General features: G+C 34.3%; 1 protein-coding gene across 2 annotated transcripts in view; it reads right to left on the bottom strand.

Annotated features, from left to right (window-relative positions):
- Positions 1-20,000, bottom strand: part of LOC119582276 (sorting nexin-13-like) — a 38,951-nt gene that overhangs the window by 16,618 nt on the left and 2,333 nt on the right. For both annotated transcript variants that reach the window (XM_037930497.1, XM_037930504.1), the window contains exons 2-11: positions 18,486-18,594; positions 18,151-18,253; positions 14,637-14,848; positions 14,282-14,490; positions 6,435-6,607; positions 3,422-3,535; positions 3,116-3,248; positions 2,838-2,999; positions 625-815; positions 356-510 (exon numbers count right to left, since the gene is read on the bottom strand). In XM_037930497.1, the coding sequence (XP_037786425.1) occupies positions 356-510; positions 625-815; positions 2,838-2,999; positions 3,116-3,248; positions 3,422-3,535; positions 6,435-6,607; positions 14,282-14,490; positions 14,637-14,848; positions 18,151-18,253; positions 18,486-18,592 (1,559 nt within the window). In that variant the 5' untranslated portion in view covers positions 18,593-18,594. The remainder of the gene's footprint in view (positions 1-355; positions 511-624; positions 816-2,837; positions 3,000-3,115; positions 3,249-3,421; positions 3,536-6,434; positions 6,608-14,281; positions 14,491-14,636; positions 14,849-18,150; positions 18,254-18,485; positions 18,595-20,000) is intronic.

The raw sequence follows: 20,000 nt of genomic DNA, 5'->3' as shown, positions 1-20,000 counted from the left end.
AAATTACTGATCTGAAGAAAAACATGGATCAAAATTCAGAACATATATTCTAATTTATGAACATATATGACACAGGGCAGAAGAAATCACATTACACCTCAATTGTTATGCATTTGCTATTGTGAATAAAGCCAGATGTTTCTAGTTTTATTCACTATGTATCATATAAGTGAATAAAAATGTAAAAGCTCAACTGCATATAATCATCCTGAAAATCAACAGCCATTTTAGTATGTTTTATGTTAATCATAAAAATAACAGTTGAATTATTATGTTTTAATGACTAATTCCGAATTTCAATAAAAGTTTAACCACACTTGCAATCACCATGTCAACACAAAATATCTATCCTTACCTCCTAAATGCTGGTAGAAATAATTCTGTATCCTGTAGGATTGTGAACAGAGCTGCTTGAACCTCATCAAACCAAGATTCTGATACCTTCTCTGAACGCATTCTCAGGATCAATCTCTTGACAATGCTATCATCCATTTGTACTCTTGGACTAGCCTAATTTCCAAAAATGAAACAAAATTTATACACCATTTCACCAATAAATGAATAATCAATAAATATCTTTATGTACAAAATACATAAATACATTACAGGAAGATGATAACCTACCTTTTCAGACAAATATTGTTCATAAATAATTTCTGCCTCTTCTTTGTGAGATGACAAGTCGTGAGCAGAAAAATGATCATGACAGAGATCTGGCATTGTCATTCCTGAACCTTGTGCTTCGGATTCTTCCAGATGTTGTAACCTCTCCAACTCCAGTGAGCAAAGCCTCTCACCAACTGTTGCTCGCCAACCTGGTATGATCAAAGTATGTTACTGAAGTGTGTGTGAAGGGATCTTACATTATAATCAATTGCTGATGGGAACATGTAATTTTATGTTAAATTTTATGTTTTTACACAAAGATGGCTCCACAAGAGCTCAGCCACCAAGGAGTCAATTAGTAGGCCTATATGACACCTAATATTCCCTTTTCTTTTGTTTTTGAGATTTTTTTTTTATTTCTAATGTTATTACTTCTAGTGCTGTTATTATCATTGACATTATCATTAACAATACATATAGCAATATAAGAAAAGAAAAAGGAAAGGAAAGGAGAGAGAGAGAGAGAGAGAGAGAGAGAGAGAGAGAGAGAGAGAGAGAGAGAGAGAGAGAGAGAGAGAGAGAGAGAGAGAGAGAGAGAGAGAGAGAGAGAGAGAGAGAGAGAGAGAGCTGCTGATAGTGGCTATGGTATGCACATGGCTTAAGTAATATTAGTTTCAATAAAATATTTCTAAAAATAAGTGTCATTAGATAACACTCTAATACTTTTAACCCATTGTATCTGGGTGCCACACTACCCAAAGGGGGCCCTAAATCTGGGCATTAGGTTTACATGAGTGATGACAGTCCTGGGTGTGGCTTGTAGGCCTGGGTCAAACAAACACTTGTATGCAGTGCCATTACTCCTTCCCTCCACTTTGCAATGCTATTATCTATTTTTCTGCATAAGTATTTTTGCTTTTTTACCATTCCAAGGTCTGTATCAGTCATTTGATATGCAGTATTAAGATGGAAATAAACGTTTTTTTCTTGCACAGACTCCATATAAGTAACAATGTGCTAACAAGTGTAATTTTTTTTTACATCATAATATTCAATTTTCTGTTATATACCCTGGAGCCAGTGCTCTTCCAGTCAGTGGCTCACAGATGGTACATTCCACCCTTGTTTACCAATGGAAATATTGCTAAAGTCACTTCCTAAATCCCCCTAAATTCCCGTCATCCTGGCATTCAGCAGAAATTTTATGATGCTGGATTCTAATCATCTCGGCCTTCAGTCAAATTTTTGTATGACAGCATATTCCTATCCCAAGCCCTCAGCCAATAATTTTTTCATGACATGATGGTCATGTCACCCAAAACCAAGAGATTAAAGAAAGAAAGAAAAGAGAGAAAAGAAGAGAAAAAGAATTGTTGCAAAATGGGCTGATATGTTTCATATGAAAATAAGAAATGTCAGAGTATGGGACTTTGTGAATAAGGAGAGAGAGAGAGAGAGAGAGAGAGGAAAAAAAAAAAAAAAAAAAAAAAAAAAAAAAAAAAAAAAAAAAAAAAAAAATAAATAAATAAATAAATAAATCTACAAATACAAATTTGGGGATTCTAGATAATATTAACCCTTTCCCGACGGGTAGCATTCATAGTGGCTTATATCGTCGCCCTAGCATGCGCGACCGCTCACGCCAAATACCAGCATCCCTTGCCGTTTCTTCGTAATACTACGAGCATATGTTGTATTTTCAGTTATCATTATTTTCTAAAGTCTCTACTTGCCATACTTCCTGATAAATCAAGACTGAAGGATATTTTTGTTGTTATATAGACTCCATAGTTGATCATTATTCGCTCTATAGTCTGAATAAAATAAGCAGTGTGGCTTCACGTTTGTTGTATTTTTTTTTTTGTATAGTAAAAATGAGAAAGTGTTAAAAACGACTTAATCACACTTTCAGTGGCAGAAAAATAATATTTTGCTGTGATTGTAACAAAAAAAACCTCATGGCATTCCATACATACACCATGGCATGTACGTACATGCCCCCGGCAGATAGTCCAGCCATGCCATGGCATGTGCGTACATGCCACCCGTCGGCAAAGGGTTAAATCAATATCATTAGAATATCAATTTTAAATGAGTAATTATTGCAGCTCTAAGGAAACTACTTTTCCAAATATTACTTCAATACAGGAAAACGGTGTAAAAAGAGTAACATATAATCATACAATTTGAGTATCATAACACTGAAATAACTGTACTAATTCAAAACTTACACTCTACATTGAGATAAAGATTAATGTAATGTTGAGAATTTACGGAAGCCATGTAGTTTAGAAAGTGATCCAATGTGAGACTATTTTTCAGGATGGCTTCCAAGGGCAGCTGGAATAGTTTTCCTCGGGCCAGTTGCCTGTAGTCTAGGCTCACTGGCAAACCTGTGCAGAAAAATATGAAATACTTATTTCTAATTCTACTCTAAGTCCCTTGGAACTTTATCAATTTATGCAATATGATCACTGGGATGTCAAAGGTGCCAGAAGCCAAAACTTACCCATAGAATCAGTTTCTGTGCCTTTATCTATTCTGTTAATGCGGTTATCTATGACGCGGCGAATAAAATCCAGACTGCTTAGTTGCTGCTTGACTTCATTACCTTCATCACGCCCACCTGAATCTCTTGATCTCTATGAAGGATTTATTATCATTATTGTACTCATTTTTTTCTTTTTCTTGTGAAACTGAAAGGCATATACATCTAAAGCCAGGCTGACAGAACAGAAATACAGCCATGTCATTGATCACTTTATGTATCATCACAAAATTCCTAAGCCTCACTAAAATGCTTGGCAATACTCACCAAATTTGCCATTTCTTTTGTGACAAGCATTCTCACTGCATCTAATTCTTCAATGTTATTTGTTGATTTTATGACATTCACAAACAACTCGCTTGTAATTGGAATATCAGTGCACTGAAAAAAGAGAAAGAAATTTCAAAAGGGTGCTTCATAATACACCATATCAGTTTTCTTCCTTTTTACATGTGCAAGTATGAGCAAATAAACATATACATGGAGGATATAAAGGTGATACATAAAGAGTATAAAGGTGGAAACTAAACTATGACTGCTGGATCATACAAAAATTATTTTGAAAAAAGCAGAAGCAAATCCTGTTGTTGGTCAAGGAAAACTAACAAAAGTTTTATGCCTAACTGAGGCAGCTGTTTAGCATACACAACGATGTGTATCTATTCATCCTGACAGGTATGGCTATAGCCTTCACAACGAGCTAGAGCAAGTTGAGCGGGAAGTTCTGCTACACATAGCAGACTCCCCGGCCAGTCATTGAAATGAGTGACACTTAGAGAATTCTGGTACCATCATTGTAGGGTTGATAAAGAATAAAGAATAAAGAAAAGAAGAAGAAGAAGATGTAAAAAAACAAAAAACAAAAAAACTCACATGTGAAGGAAAGTGTAATATCCCTTTTGGTATACGGCCAAATAAAAAAAACTAAAAGCTTCAATTGTTGTAATGTCTATATAAAATTGATTCTCACTTGCTCAATTTTATATAGACATTACAACAATATATATATATATATATATATAGATATATATATATAGATATATATATATATATATATATATATATATGTAAGGCTGTGGTGGCTGAGTGGTTAGAACATCGGACTCAAGACTGTCCTGACGGCAATCTGAGCTCGAGGGTTCGAGTCACCGGCCAGCGCGTTGTTCCCTTGGGCAAGGAACTTCACCTCAATTGCCTACCTAGCCACTGGGTGGGCAAGCCAGCCCAAGTCAAGTGCTGGTCCCAAGCCCAGATAAAATAGAGAATGATTACCTAAAAGGTAACACCGGCACTCTCCGTGGAAAGGAACTGGGGATCCTACCACATACTCGCTCCAACAACATCACAACATGAAAACTACAATTAAGTATCATGCTGTGACCATAGCGGTTCAAACATGAACCTACCGGGGGGGGGGGGGATGGATGGATGGATGGATGGATATATATATATATATATATATATATATATATATATATATATATATATATATATATATATATATATATATATATATATATATATAATGATTATGTTTCTAATCCCACCTTATTGTGGCAGGTCCTTCAGGACACCAAGGACAAGTCTGGTATTTAAATGAGACAAATTTTGAGTTCCTACCAAACTGGTCACTGAACTCATGAAAACTGCATTTGAACCTGTTGGCCAAAAGGTTAATAACTGCATATATGGAAACTCCTTGCTTTACAATATAGTCACATACATGAAAATACTAGACATACAAAGTGAAGTATCACAGAACCAAAGGGAATGCTTTCTTAAACCATGTCATAAATCTAATACTCATGTTTTCCAAATGTTAATTCAAGCTTTTTTTTGACAGCTAGTAACTTTAAAATACTGCAATACTTTCTAGAGAAAATCAACCCACTGCTGCTGAGAATATGTACATCCCATGTCCACTGTGAGTTTAGTTTATCAATTATCTTTTCGCACAGATGACTTAGTCACTAATGAATTAATCCTACCTAACTCATCTATTCAATGTTTCCTTGGTTTTCAGATATATTCCTTTATATTCTATACTGCTACTAGTATTGTCAATAAAATTAACCCCTATGATCCAGGTGACGTGACCATCACATCATGAAAAAAATTGGCTTGAGGGGCAGGTAATGTAAACCTGAGTCAGGAAAATTTATCTGTGGGCTGGGGTACTGCAAACTTACCATTTTGGCATTTTGATTGAAGGCAGGGATGATGGGAATAGTTTGCCACAAGTGCACAAAGCTCTTGGAGGGTGACTCATTTGGCATTTAGGTAGGGGTTTTGCATTTCCATCAATAAATGAGTGTGGAATGTACTATCTGTGAGCCATGACTGGAAGATCACTGGCTCCAGGGTATATTACAGAAAACTGTATATTACAGAAAATTGAATATTATGAAGATGTAAAAAAAGTGTAGGTTGTATTACAGAAAAGTGACTATTAAAAAACACCCACCCACACACACACCCATACCCACACACACAAATAACAAAATGCTACTTATTGTTATTATTCCTACACTGAGCTATGGACTACCTCGAGATATGACATAGAGTCAATGCAAGCAAAACAGTCATCTGGAGTCTTCTTACCATACTCATGTGTTCGCCCAGTCTACAAGCCGCACACCTATCACAGTGGCCACTCAAGTAAACCTAATGCCCATATTCTGGGCCATGTGATGGCAGTAAAGCATCTGGATCCAATGGGTTAAAATAATTATTATGTCAATAATAACCCTTGATTACTGGATGTCCCACAAGCATTTCATGTATGATATACTTTTGTTCTTGCTCATCTGATGGGTTGTCTCACATGTGAGATGTAATGTTTGGACCTCAGTAGCACCTACTATGTATAAATGGATATTTCCAAGACACTTTCCTATTATACATATAACCCCAAGTTACTTCAGTCATATAAAAAAGTAAAGTTTTATTACTGAAAAGATGGGTGTATGGCACTCTATGGATGCTGTCATGAATAGGTTATTGCAGGGGGGGGAAACTGAAAACTCAAGCTAAGGAGAAATAAAGTTAGGTCATGTAGGTCTACTAATTGATCCCTTGGTAGTTGAGCACTTGTGGAACCAGCTGTATGTTAACACATTTCACAATACAAATAGACAATGGACATCACACATTCCCAGTGAAATGAGTTAAAATTTCATAAAAATGAATATGGCAAAACATGATTCCCTTCAACTAGATACTACTCTTAAGAATTTCATGCAGTACATAAATATCTATGAAAATAATGTGATCAACTTACAGCCCATATGATGAGCTGATTAATGTAGTCTGGGTCAGAGACAAGAGTCACAACAGGGAGTATGACAGAGGAAACCAAAATCTCCACCACCGCTGCCAACAACGGAGCATTTGAGAAGTCCTCAGGTGGTAAGATGTAATACAAAATGATTTCCGCTAGATCGCTTAAATAGTCTGTAAAGGTAAGAGAGAAAATACATGAAATGGAAAAAAACTGTCTGTATGACAGTCAAAAGAATTAGCATGAATTATTTAAATGTTGGGATGGCATTTTTTTTGCATTATTCACCAAAATTTATCAAACCTAAATTCCCCAACTGAATTATTCAAATCCTTTCTAGTAAATCTGAAAAACCTAAAATGTTATAATATCAAAGTGGTCACTTATTAGTATACATAATCTCATAAACTCTACAGCCTTTAAAGTGTTCAAGATCTGTCTGCTGAAAGAATAACAGATTTGGTTATGGTTGCAATGTAACATGCACCTGTTACTCAACTGAAAATAGATCATATTCTAAGGGATGGTGAATAAGACAATTTTTTACAGGTTGCTATTGGAGAAGTTTTACCTATGTCTAAGAGCTATTCAAAATCCAATGAATAGTTAAAGCAATGTGATATATGTGTATGTAAGTACTATTAAGAAAGTGGACTGTAATCCCTAAGCTGACTAATTCTTAGTTCCTAAAATTATGTACAAATAATTAAAACATATTCAAAGTTAGAGATTGCTGGATACATGTAGCAACTAAAGACCATTTGTTTACTTAAATAACATTAGAAGAATAAGAATAAGAATAAGAATAAGAATAAGAAGAAGAAGAAGAAGAAGAAGAAGAAAACTAACTTTAACAATGCATTAAACTGAACATATTTTCTAAAACTTCTTTTCTTTGATTATCAAATGACAGGTAATAAAATAGAGTAACAGGTCTTTTAAACTAAGAAAATTAATAATTGGCAAAATTCTGTACAATATTTTGAGAAATACAAGCCAAGAAAAGCTTCAAAATTAAAAAATTATTTTCATTAGCTTTTGATGCTATTATTTAAAAACATTATCTTCAGCATACAAAACAATTTGTAAGAAAGTGAACAGTTCTCATTCGAATGACACTGATTTCTTGCAACATAAACTGATGCTTTATTCATTGCAACAGTCAATATACACACATTACAGATATGTTGCAATATAATCTTAAATCCAAAATTTAAAACTGTAAACTGTCCATTATATACATATTATTTCTGTGATGTAAGAACAATTAGATTAGACCTGGAGCTACAAGCAGGGAGAGGAGCCAACACTAGACCATTTAGATACAAAAAGAAGTTACTGGCAGAGGCTCCCTTATACTAAGTCTGAGGAATGACTGACACGCTGTGACCTCTCACATATTGAGTCTAACATCTCTTCTAATTTGTGTTGTTACTTTGCTGGTTTTGCTTGCACTCACTCACACAGTATCCTCATCTCACTCTCTCACACACAGTGATGGTGTACCTTGATAAACTAGGTCCTCATTGTCAAAAGTGAGGAGAAATGGTTTGACAAACTCTGGTTCATCAATGGGTCTGCTTTTCAACCTTCTGCTTTGTGCCTTTGGCTGGGCTTTCTTTGGAATTAATGGAGGAGAATAGTTTCCATGGCATCTAGAAGGAAAGCAGAGGTACGGGCATGGACAGGACAACAGAATGTGTGGAACTGAAAGAGGGACATTACATAGGGAACATAAGGGTGGATCAGAATGTGACATCAGATAGGAGTGTGTTAGTCAGGTGTGGCCAATACATAAGCGGGCGAGAGCCGTCTCCCAATGTCTGTTCCGATGAAATGGAGCTGACCAGGAGGAGATTGATAGTTTTATAGTATGTAATTTATTAGTGCAGATACTTGACCAGAGAGATTGTCATCGGTTATACAAGGTCTTAAAGTGGGGGTAATAATTTGTGGCTGGAATACGTGAGACACGTGGTTGGTGTGATGTGGACATAGCGGCGTAGCATGCTAGAGTGTCTGCCTGTTCATTGCCAGCAAAACAACCTGTTCTGGATCTTACAGACAAGGGGGTTGGTTGAGTGCACTGGCTTTATGAGAGTTAATAAGTTATGGAGTCAGTAAAAATAGTGAAAGAGGAAGAAGGGAGTTAGTATATGTGTTTTAAGGCAAAAAGGAGTGTGTACAGTTCTGTAGTAAGACACTGGATTCAGGAGGGAGGGGGTATTTGAAGGTGCGAGTTGGGAAGGTTACTGCAAAACCAGCACTGGAGGTGGATTTAGAACCATCTGTGTAAACATGAATACTGGAGGAATGAATGGAGATCTGTTCAAGGAAATGGGTAAGAAGGACAGGAGGGGGGATATCTGATTTTGGTGGGTCAGGGAAAACAGAGGAGCAAATATGGGGGTAAGGTATAAGCCATGGAGAGACAGATTGGACAGAGAATGGAAGACGTCGGAGATGGGGAAAAGGAGTATCCATGCAAAAGGAGTAGATAAACATGAAGAAGAAGCAAAGATGGGAAGTAGGGATCATGGGATAGTTAGATTAGTGAGGGGAAGTTGGTGGAATTGAGCACAGCATTGGAGAGAGAGAAGAGTACGTGTCGAGAGAGAGATGGCATGCCTGATTCAGTGAACAGGCTCTCAACTGGAGAGGAGTGGAAGGCGCCTAGGATTAAGTGAAGACCGCACTGGTGGATTATATCAAGATGAACAAGGAGTAGATATGGCATCCATAATCAAGAGTGGAGATGATCAAGGTAACATGAAGATGGAGCAGAGTTTTGCGATCTGAGCCCCAGGATATATGGGAAAGAGTTTGTACGATTCAGAGGCAGTGGCGAGCTCTTTCTTTAATGTAAAAGATATTGTTTTGCCAGGACAATTTAGAAAATAACGCCAAGGAATTTGCCAGAGGAAAGGTCCTGGAGTGGAGTGCCATATAAGAAGAGTGGAGGTTGGGGACCTACATGTGTGCAAGAGAAAAGGATGGAGAAAGATTTGGAGGTAGAAAAGCGGAACCCATGGTTAGTTGCCCAGGAAGATACTGCTGATATTGCAAACTGAAGGAACTGGCATGGATGTGCCAGAGGCAAAGATGGTTAAATCATCAATATATAGTGATGCTTGGGCTCCTAGTGCTAAAACTGAGAAAACGTCATTAATGACAAGAAGGAATAAAATGGTGCTGAGCACACTACCTTTGAACTGAGGAAATGATGATGATGTTGAAGAGGCAATTTTGACCTGGAAAATGCGTTTGGAAAGGAAAGACTTTATAAAGACACCTATGTTTCCACATATGTGTAGGGATGACAATTTTTGGAGAATATGTAGTATAATATACATTTTCTAGGTCAAGAATATGGCTAATACGGATTCATGGTGTGCAAATGCACTTGTAATCTGTGTCTCGAAGTGAGCAAGGGGGTCAGCTGTACTTTGGGCAGGGCGGAAACCAAACTGGGAAGGAGAGAGAAGATTGTGAGATCCAAGATACCACATTAAGCGTAAGTTAACCATTCGCTCTAGTAGTTTGCACAAGCAGCTAGTTAGAGCAATGGGGCAGTAATCTTGTGGGAAGGTGCCTAATTTTGGATTTCAAGAAGGGGAGGGTAAGAGCTTCTTGCCAATGAGAAGGAAAATTTCCTGACATTCATATTTGGTTGAAAATAGTTAATAGAAAGGATAGAGAGGAAGATGGAAGGTCTCGGAGCATACGGTAGTGAATGCCGTCAGTACCTTCATGAGTGTTGCAGCATGACTGTAAGCAGTATGGAGTTCAGATGAAGAAAAAGGAGCATTATTGGACTCACCAGAGGATTGGGTGAGTATGATGGGGGTGCATTACCTGATGGTTTAAACAGGAGAGAAGTGTGGAGAATGGTGAGAACCACTACTGACCTGGCTGAAATAATCAACTAGTTCATTACCAACTTGAAGAGGATCAGAGATGAGAGTATCTTGAATATGGAGGATGGGGGGATGTTTGCCTGATAATTTATGGATCCAGTGCCAAACAGTTAAGATGTAATTGAGGAAACATAATTTCGCGAGCTATTTGTTTTACTGTTCCGGATTGTACGACAAGGACAGGTGGATCATCTTTTAAAGGAGATAAGGGCTGATAGTTGACTAGGGGTGCCTCGTTTATAGTGGTAACTGTTCTAGACTGCACGTTTTAAGCTAAGTGCTTTAGTGCAATCAGAATTCCACCATATATTGGATAATATCTGAAATGGATGAGAAGGGGTGGGGGGGAGGAATAGCAGAGAGTGAAGTGAAAGTATGCAGTCAGCTCTATCAAAGCACCAGCGTGGAAAGTTAGGAAGTGGTACATATGAAGTAGGAGAAAGGAGAACTGGAAAGTGGTCTCTATAGAGAAAGTGGGGAAGGGATGAAAACGAAAAAGCATGAGGGGAAAAAAGACCGTGCAAAATTAGTTGACTCGAGGGCTGAGGCCCAGCATTGGGTCCCAGTCCTCATCTCCTAAGCCCCCCACAACAACAACAGGCAAGGGATTGATCTTTAAACAGGTCCGGTTCATCCTTACACTCTCTGACAGTACCAGTGATCCTGGATGAAATGTAATATTTCATTAATGAATTGAGGATAAGCTCTATTTCTATCATGGTTTTCATTTGTGTTTGCTCAACCCTCTGATTACCTTTGTTCAATTAGTAGCAATATTTGATTATCTACATTATGTCTGTGTGATTCTGGATGAGCATTTCCTTGATCTGATACATCATTGTCTGGTTGGGTAGGATACCCTTCCTCCATGGTCATTACACAACTAACTCTTTTCAAAAAGTTATTCCATCTGTCATTTATGAGTAGCTTTTCTTTTGCTGCTGACCTTTGCATGTTGCAGTTAGTGACTCTTTCTTTCATCATTGCTTACACACTAAGACTCTTCTGATTCTTTGTTTCACCTGCTCCAATTCTTCCATGAGCATCTAAGTCATCTAAGGATCTATTTGGATCAACTCTGACAAACTCCACTTCTAGGTATAGCCAAATTTGTGCCCTCATCTCCCTCTTGCCATCATTATTTATGTTACTGAATTGATGCAAGTCAAGTTCCCGCCTTAGACAGTTCCTCTAATTTAGATTTTACATGTTTGTACTACAGTCCTTTCCAAGGCTTTCACTTAACCATATTATGCTCAATACTAATTCAAATAATGTGACTTCATGTTATATTAAATCAGTATCATTAGAATATTACCTGTTCATTTTTTGATGATCCTTGATGAATTTCCTGAGGATTATATATTTCTTAACATAATGTTATAATGTAAACTGTCCATTTATAACTATGCAAAAGCATGAAGTTTTTGAAAAGATTTACAGCCTCTTAACCCATTAATACCAGGATGGCATGTACATACATGCCACGTTCAGTGATTTAAGTTTATTAATTTGTTTACATGGCTTCACAAGAGATTAGGCTCCAAGGAGTGAATTACTAGTCCTACCTTTATCCCCTGTTTACAAGAAAAAAAATCTAAAATTTCAAGTCACACAGGGCCTTGATGACTAAGCACTTGTGGAACCATCTATGTGTAAACAAAATTCCCAGAACAAAACTACAATGGACAGTACATGAACCCTGTGCCAGTGGGTTAACCCAATGCCACCAAAGTACAACTGTGGTGTTGTTTTGTGAAATGTATCTACAGCCAGATGGCTTCAAAAGTGCTCAGTCACCAGAGAGTTAATTAATATCCTTTGTGCCCTCATCTGATTTTCCCATTCCTTGAGTTTTTGTGATTTTATTAATGCTACTAATATTGACACTGTTAACATTATTATTAGTGTCATTAAGAATACTAATAACAATATAAAACAGATAAAATATTTCCCCAAAATCAAAGAAATATTTAAACAGGTGAGATAAGTCAGACTAATGATTGCCTAAATGGTGAATAAGCACTTGTGGATCCATCTATGTATAAATAGAATTAGTAAACTAAACTTACTGTGGGCACAGCATGTCTTAAATGCCCTCCCCGGTAGCATCGGTTTCATAATACTCAACACAGTGCCTCCAGGATCATGTAATGTTCACTGTACTATTGTTCTGTGAAATACATTTACACATAGATGGTTCTATAAGTACAAAACCACCAAGGAGTCAATTAATAGACATACATTAATTATGTCATGTGAAATCTTCTTTTCAGTTTATATATAGATTTTTAAAAAATGTTATTAATATCATTGCTGTCATTATTATTACTGACATAAAATTGCTAGTGTTAAGAAAAAAACAACAACAACAAGGAAAAGCATAAACAGGTGACAATTAAATTAGCAACTGTCTCATTGATGACTAAGAACTTGTGGAGCCATCTATGTGTATATACAACTAAAAATAAACTCACATTGGACAAAGAATGTATGTACAATGCATCTCCAGTGGCAATGGGTTAATCCCTTACTGGTAGGTGCCTGCTACACGTCATGGCAATTTTGAAGTCCATCCAGCACCATGGGGATATCCCCTTTCCACTGGGTGGCAGCAGAAAATGCTATGAATTACAGTGGTCATTGTGGTGACAGGGGATTAATTTTCTATTCCTTGGTAACTTGTTGCTATTCTTATTTTCAATGATGACCTTGGACATCTTAATATCAAATTAAAAGTTGTATGGTAAAAAAAAAAAAAAAATAAATAAATAAATAATTGTTAATCAAGTAAAATGAAACTGAAAAATGACAAAAATATTCACAATCTTTCCTAATATTTAACACATGGCTAGCCAAGTAAACAAAGTATTGTGCACTGTCAATTGCCACCAGCAGTTTCTAAGAATCTTGAACAAGGCTGTAAATATGAGTTTATGTGTGGGGATATATATATATGTATATATGCATACACCGCGCACACAAACACACACACACAACACAACATATAAATAATAATATATATATATAATATATATATATATATATATATATATATATATATATATATAATATATATATATATATATATATATATATAATATATATATCACACACACACACACACACACACACACACGTATATATATATTATATAATATATATATATATATATATACATATATATATATATATATATATATGTATGCATGTATGTATGCATGTATGTATGCATATGTGTGTGTGTGTGTGTGTGTGTGTGTGTGTGTGTGTGTGTGTGTGTGTGGGTGTGTGTTGTGTGTGTGTGTGTGTGTGTGTGTGTGTGTGTGTGTGTGTACATATATATATTATATATTATTATATATATATAGTATATATATATATATATATATATATATATATATTGTGTGTGTGTTGTGTGTGTGTGTGTGTGTGTTGTTGTTGTTGTTGTGTGTGTGTGTGTGTGTGTGTGTGTGTGTGTGTGTGTGTGTGTGTGTGTGTGTGTGTGTGTGTGTGTGTGCGAGTGTGTATACATAATATTTATATATACTTATATGTTTATATATGTTTATATATATATATATATATATATATATATATATATAAATATTATACATGTAAATATATAAATATATATTTATATCTATATCTATATACATCTACATTGATCTATATACCTATATATTCATCTACCAAATTATCAATAAACAAGCAAAGACAATATGTTAATGTGCATAAATATTTATATTACTTCTTTAAAGGGGCTTATGTAGAGATCAGTTTAGGGACCAGAAAATGTACAAATAGACTTTTCAATAACTGACATTTCCTTGCATTGGTTGAAGACCAAACAGGTGGCTATGATTCCTATACCCAGACTAAAGCTCTGAGGAAAACACTCTAATACCCTGCAAATGAAAAATATTTAACCTTTCTCTGTGTCTGGCTTCAGGCACACTTCATCACGGCAAATATCCTTCTCTTTCTCAGCCTCCTGATCAAAGAAATGATCTATTAACTCTTCACTGGTCGCTTTCCCTCGACTTGCTGACCTAGCTTCTCGAAACAGTCGAAGATGACAAGCAATATCATCTACCAGACGTGTTGTTAAATAACCAACCCAATCCATGTTCTTGCATCTGAATCAGAAAGAAGGTTAATTATCTAAAAAATTCTGACAATGTGCACAAGTTTAAAAGAGATATTTTCTGTAAATTTTCATTTTTTTAATAACAGACAAGCTTTGTTTTTTATGATGTGGCTAATTTATATGATTATCAAGTACCTGTTAGAGAAAACCACCATAGCATGTTGGACTGTTCGGTGGAGGTGAGTAATAAAAGCTTGGTGATGAGTGAGTTGATTGTACCATGTAAAAACAAAGTCTCGTACAACTAATGTCACCACTCCATGCAACTGTTCATCAATGAGGCTTGAGCCAGTTACACGACGATCTTGTCTTTCAATGGTGCTACTCTGCTGGATGCTGCTGCTCACCTGAAGAAAGACAGCTGTGAATACATCTGTATCTAAACCAGAACATAATAAAGTAGTTTATATAATGAAAGTACACTCTTATGATTCAACAATAAATACCATTAATGTATTATAATATGTGCCCTGATATACACCATATTAATTACTCTGTGCATATTTCATTGGTGAACCAATATCTATTTGTGAATGCACAGTTTTAGTATACCTGTGTTACTATTATATATAAACTGTAAAAACAAGAAGTCACTTTGCAGGTGGCACACTGATGAATATGGTTCTATCAGTTGCAGTAATTCCTAGTGAGAACAATTTTTGGTGATTATTTTTCTAATCATAGTGGCTGTAATCTCATGTCCTGAAAAGGTGAGTATTGGTTTTACATTATTTTATCCTGACATTAAAAAATTGCTAAATAAATACATTTCTACTAAATAACATCAACAAGGAAGTGTAACACTACATAGTCAGTGGCACTAACACAATGCTCCAGAGAATTTTAACAACATGCTTGAAGTGCAAATGACTATGTATGGTATTTTTGAAGCTCTTAATGAAACTAAGACTTTAACTCCTTAAGTCTGAGGACACACTACTGAATATACTTAGACATTTTCATGTTCAGTCTGAGCTAACTTAATCCCTCAGTGACGGAATTTTAAATCTCTCGGCATCATAGACTCCAGTCATCTGTGGTAACCGTCCAGCCACTGGGTGTGGGAGTCCGCTACATGTAGCTGAACTTCACGCCCAGTGTGCTCTAATCTGTTGCCATGCATATAGCTGGTCCCAGTGGATCAAGCAGTTTGTTATGATGGCTATACATGTGAGCGGGTAGTAACAAGTTAACTGAGCATAAACTCTTACAACCTAGCAGGGTGTTTTCTTTTATCCTTTTTTCTTACTGCCACTGGGAGGTAGTGAGCGTGAGGAAGTGCTTCCAACTATACATCTCTAAATCCACCATTCACCCTTATACTCCTTCCTCTCCCTGAGATATTTGTGTCAGTGCCTCCTGGTATTGCTCCTACTTCATTTTGCAAGAGGATGATGTATCAAATATAAAATAAGAATCTCTATAGTGTATGGTGCATGCACCCCCATTCTCATAATTCTATATTTTCTATGCCAGTGATATATATGTTTTTTTTCAACTTTGAGTTCCTATAAACATTAAAGATTAACACTGGTCTTGATGAAAGATAAGATCTTATTGTAATTTCAAGCTTGCCATCAAGGTGAAACTGAGGTATTGTAATCTTTAGGGGCTAATCAAATGCTTATATGAAGGTTAACTACTAAAAACTGTACATTCTGCATATTCTTTCTTAGTTTAATACTCCTACAGGAATTCCTATCATACTGCCAATGTGCTGACACATAGTGAATGATAAGGTGAGGTCCCTGACATCAGCTGATCACAAGTTGTGGCCACTATTCCAATATACCTACCTCGGACAATATGATTTCACCATCTGATGCCTGGATAAATGATACATTAAGATTGCAACATCAGTGATTTATTACTTACCATACCTAAATGTATTAACTGCTTTCATGTCTGCATAAAGAATGTAGGATCATACCTCCAGTAATGTTATTTTTTGCGGTCTACAACTGAAAGACTCCAAGCTAAACTGTTTTCATTACCTGGATACTCATATTAGATTACAACTCATCCATGGCTGTAGTTCCCTATATATGAAGGTTATAGCTACCTTATTTTCAATTTAGAATCCTAATACAGATTAGAGTATCATATAGTAGAAACAAACAACTAACAAAAAATGATATATCAATTACAATTGACTTTCAAAGCCAGCTAATGAAAAAGGCTAAATAGATATAATTTTTAAAGCAAAAAGAGGTTTATATATTTATATCATATATATATATATATATATATATATATATATTATATATATATATATATATATATATATATATAAATATATATTATATATAATATATAGATATATTATATATATATATATATATATATATATATATTATAATATATATATATATATATATATATATATATATTAATATTATATAGATATTATATATATATTATATATATTATTATATATATATATATATTATATATATATAATATATAATATATAATTATATTATATAAATATATAAATTTAATATATATAATATAATAAATATAAATTATATATATATATTATATATATAATAATAATATAATATATATATATATATATATATAATATTATATATATATTAATATAATATATTATATATATATATATATATATATAATATATTTAATATTTTAATATAAATATATATATATTATATAATTATATATAATATTATATAATAATATATTTATATTATTTATATATATATTATTATTTAGATTATATATATTTTTATTATAATATAATTTATTATATAATAATTAATATTTAATTATATTATATATAATATATATATATATATATTATATAGATATATATATATACACAAATACACACACATATCTTTATATATATATATATATATATATATATATATATATATTATATATCATATATATATATTATATATATATATATAAATATATAATATATATATATAGATATATATATATTATATATTATATATAAAATATATTAAATATAATATAATATATATATTGTGTATGTGTGTGTGTGTGTGTGTGTGTGTGTGTGTGTGTGTGTGTGTGTGTGTGTGTGTGTGTGTGTGTTATTTATGTTTATGTGAATTTATGTCTGAATGCATATGTATATGTATATGAATATATGTATAATTGTAAATGTAGATGTGTATAAGTATGTATGTTCATGTTTGAATGTATCTGCATGTTTTAACCTCTTTTTGTCATTTTTGCTACAAAGGCCTCTCCAAAATTTCTTTGTGGACCAGTTTAAAAGTAACAGAAGAATGTAAACAATATATAAGCTCCTTCTGAAAATATTGAAGGAATATTTTTACAAAAGCTATAATGTAAAAATCCTAATAAAATTGTTCTAGGAGATCATGCCATTCTGTAGGCATATCTGTTGATTTGATTGATATTTTGAGGTATGAGATATTTTTTTTGTCCTAAAGGAAAAATTGTGCAGATCACTTCCTACACAAAGTATTTTCAGTCTCAACATGAACTCTTGGGTTTGTTTTTAATTATTCAAACTAAATGACTAACAGTTCTTCGAAGGAGACAACCTCATAAAGTACATTTATGTTATAAAGAACATTAATATTCATAAATATGTAATGGAGGTTTCAGAAAATAATTAATAACTTGCCTTTTCATGTTGATAAGGGGGTAAGGGGAGGTGTGATCTATGGATGTTAAGCCACATCTGCTCACTCTCTATTAAGCAGCACCATCGCACTGCTACCAGCCATCTGAACATGCAGGAAATGGATAAGGTGTACAACATCAGTCTTGCCATTATATGCATATCAAGAAAACAATATAATTCCTGGACTAGATCTAAATCTGTAGTTATCATGATTATCATCTACTTGTTTGTAAAAAAAATTGTTGGAAGACCTTGCTAATGACATTCACTTTCTAAAAAAATGTCCTCACAAATACTACATATCTGCTTCATTATTACATTTCTTCTATACTTACCCCCCACAAAATATGATAGCTGAAAGCATTAAAGCTAGGCATGCTTTGATACCGAATGAGCCCAGAAGAAGTGCTGCTGCCAGCACCAACCATCCTGCCAATCCCATGGCTGAAAAAATGAAAACATGCATGTAGAAAATACTTTCTGCTCAGTTCCAAAAAAATAAATGGATAGAAAATGTACTTTCACTAACATATGATCTTCCAATGTACTGCCTAGATCTTAAAGATAAATTTATTAGTGCAGTAACCATTATCCAATACAAACTACTCCATATATATATATATATCTTAAGGGACCATCGTCTATTTACTCCCATGTAGAAAATACAAATGCAATCTACTGCTTTGGTTAACCTATATAAAAATCACTTTTATAATGAAGTTTCATTCATGTGCTGCCTGAATAAATTACTTCAATCCCTTTCAAAATATCCCAAAATCATGAAAATTTTATATTTTACTTTAGTCTCCTACTCCATTGAGTCATATTCTTAGGACAGCTTGTTTTTTGTCTCTTTTGAAGGAGGAACTATTGTAGAACTTGTGCTATTATCCTGCTTTCACTTATCACACGGCATCTCAATGTAGATATTTTTTACTTACAATTATTCTGATATCCTGGTAATTTAGAGGGAAAAAGGGCAGTGAAAAATGTTTGAAACTAAATATATTTATTTCAAATAATAGCAAAAATAAAGACAAATTTATTCTTTGTAACAAAAAAAGAATCACTCAAATTGGTTAAGAATTGAGAAAGTTGTAGCCTTTTGAATGTAAAAAAATAAGTTTTACAGGAGAGGATTTTAATGGTCCTGGAGCACCATTTAAAAGGCACCAGCCTTCCTCAGTTACTTCCTCCTCCTTCCCTTTCTTCCTCTTCTGCTGGACTACCTCGCCTTTTCTGCCACGTTCCAGGAGGCGAGAGGCCATGATTTTGCTTAGTGTGGATCCAAGCAACTCACCTACTTAGTTTTCTACGCAGCCGACATTGTAATCAGTGACAGCTTGCGCTAGAGTGAAGTCCAAGATTTGTTTGTCTGTGTTTTTATACTTGGAACAAAAATGCCATATTCTGGAATGTTCATTGGGATTTTGCGTCTTTCCCATAATGCGGGCAGATAATATTTTGTCAGATGTGAAGGAGTATGAGGCAGATGAGTGTCACGATATACTTACTTTCCAGTGAGGTCCACAGACCACAGAGAGCATGTGTCCTGCCTTCAAGTTCTAGCCGTACTAGACATACTAAACGCATCCACAAAATAATTATTCAGTTCTGCCAAAAAATCACATAGATTCTCATTCAATGACCGATATAAAAGCATTACCTGTGTATAGGGGTTGCCTATGGTTTCAATATTTTATCTATTTTGCTAATAAAAAACAATTTAGGAACCAGATTTCATTATGAAACTTTCAAAGAGTGTTGCCAACACCATAATTGTACTTTACAGTGTATAAAAAAAAACAAAAAAAAAAAAAACAGAAATTATAATGTATTTCAATGCGACG

This window comes from Penaeus monodon, chromosome 2, assembly GCF_015228065.2.
Source record: "Penaeus monodon isolate SGIC_2016 chromosome 2, NSTDA_Pmon_1, whole genome shotgun sequence".
Classification (NCBI taxonomy): Eukaryota; Metazoa; Arthropoda; class Malacostraca; order Decapoda; family Penaeidae; genus Penaeus; species Penaeus monodon.
The sequence above is the reverse complement of the archived record's forward strand: the minus strand, read 5'-3'. Positions and strand labels throughout refer to the sequence as shown.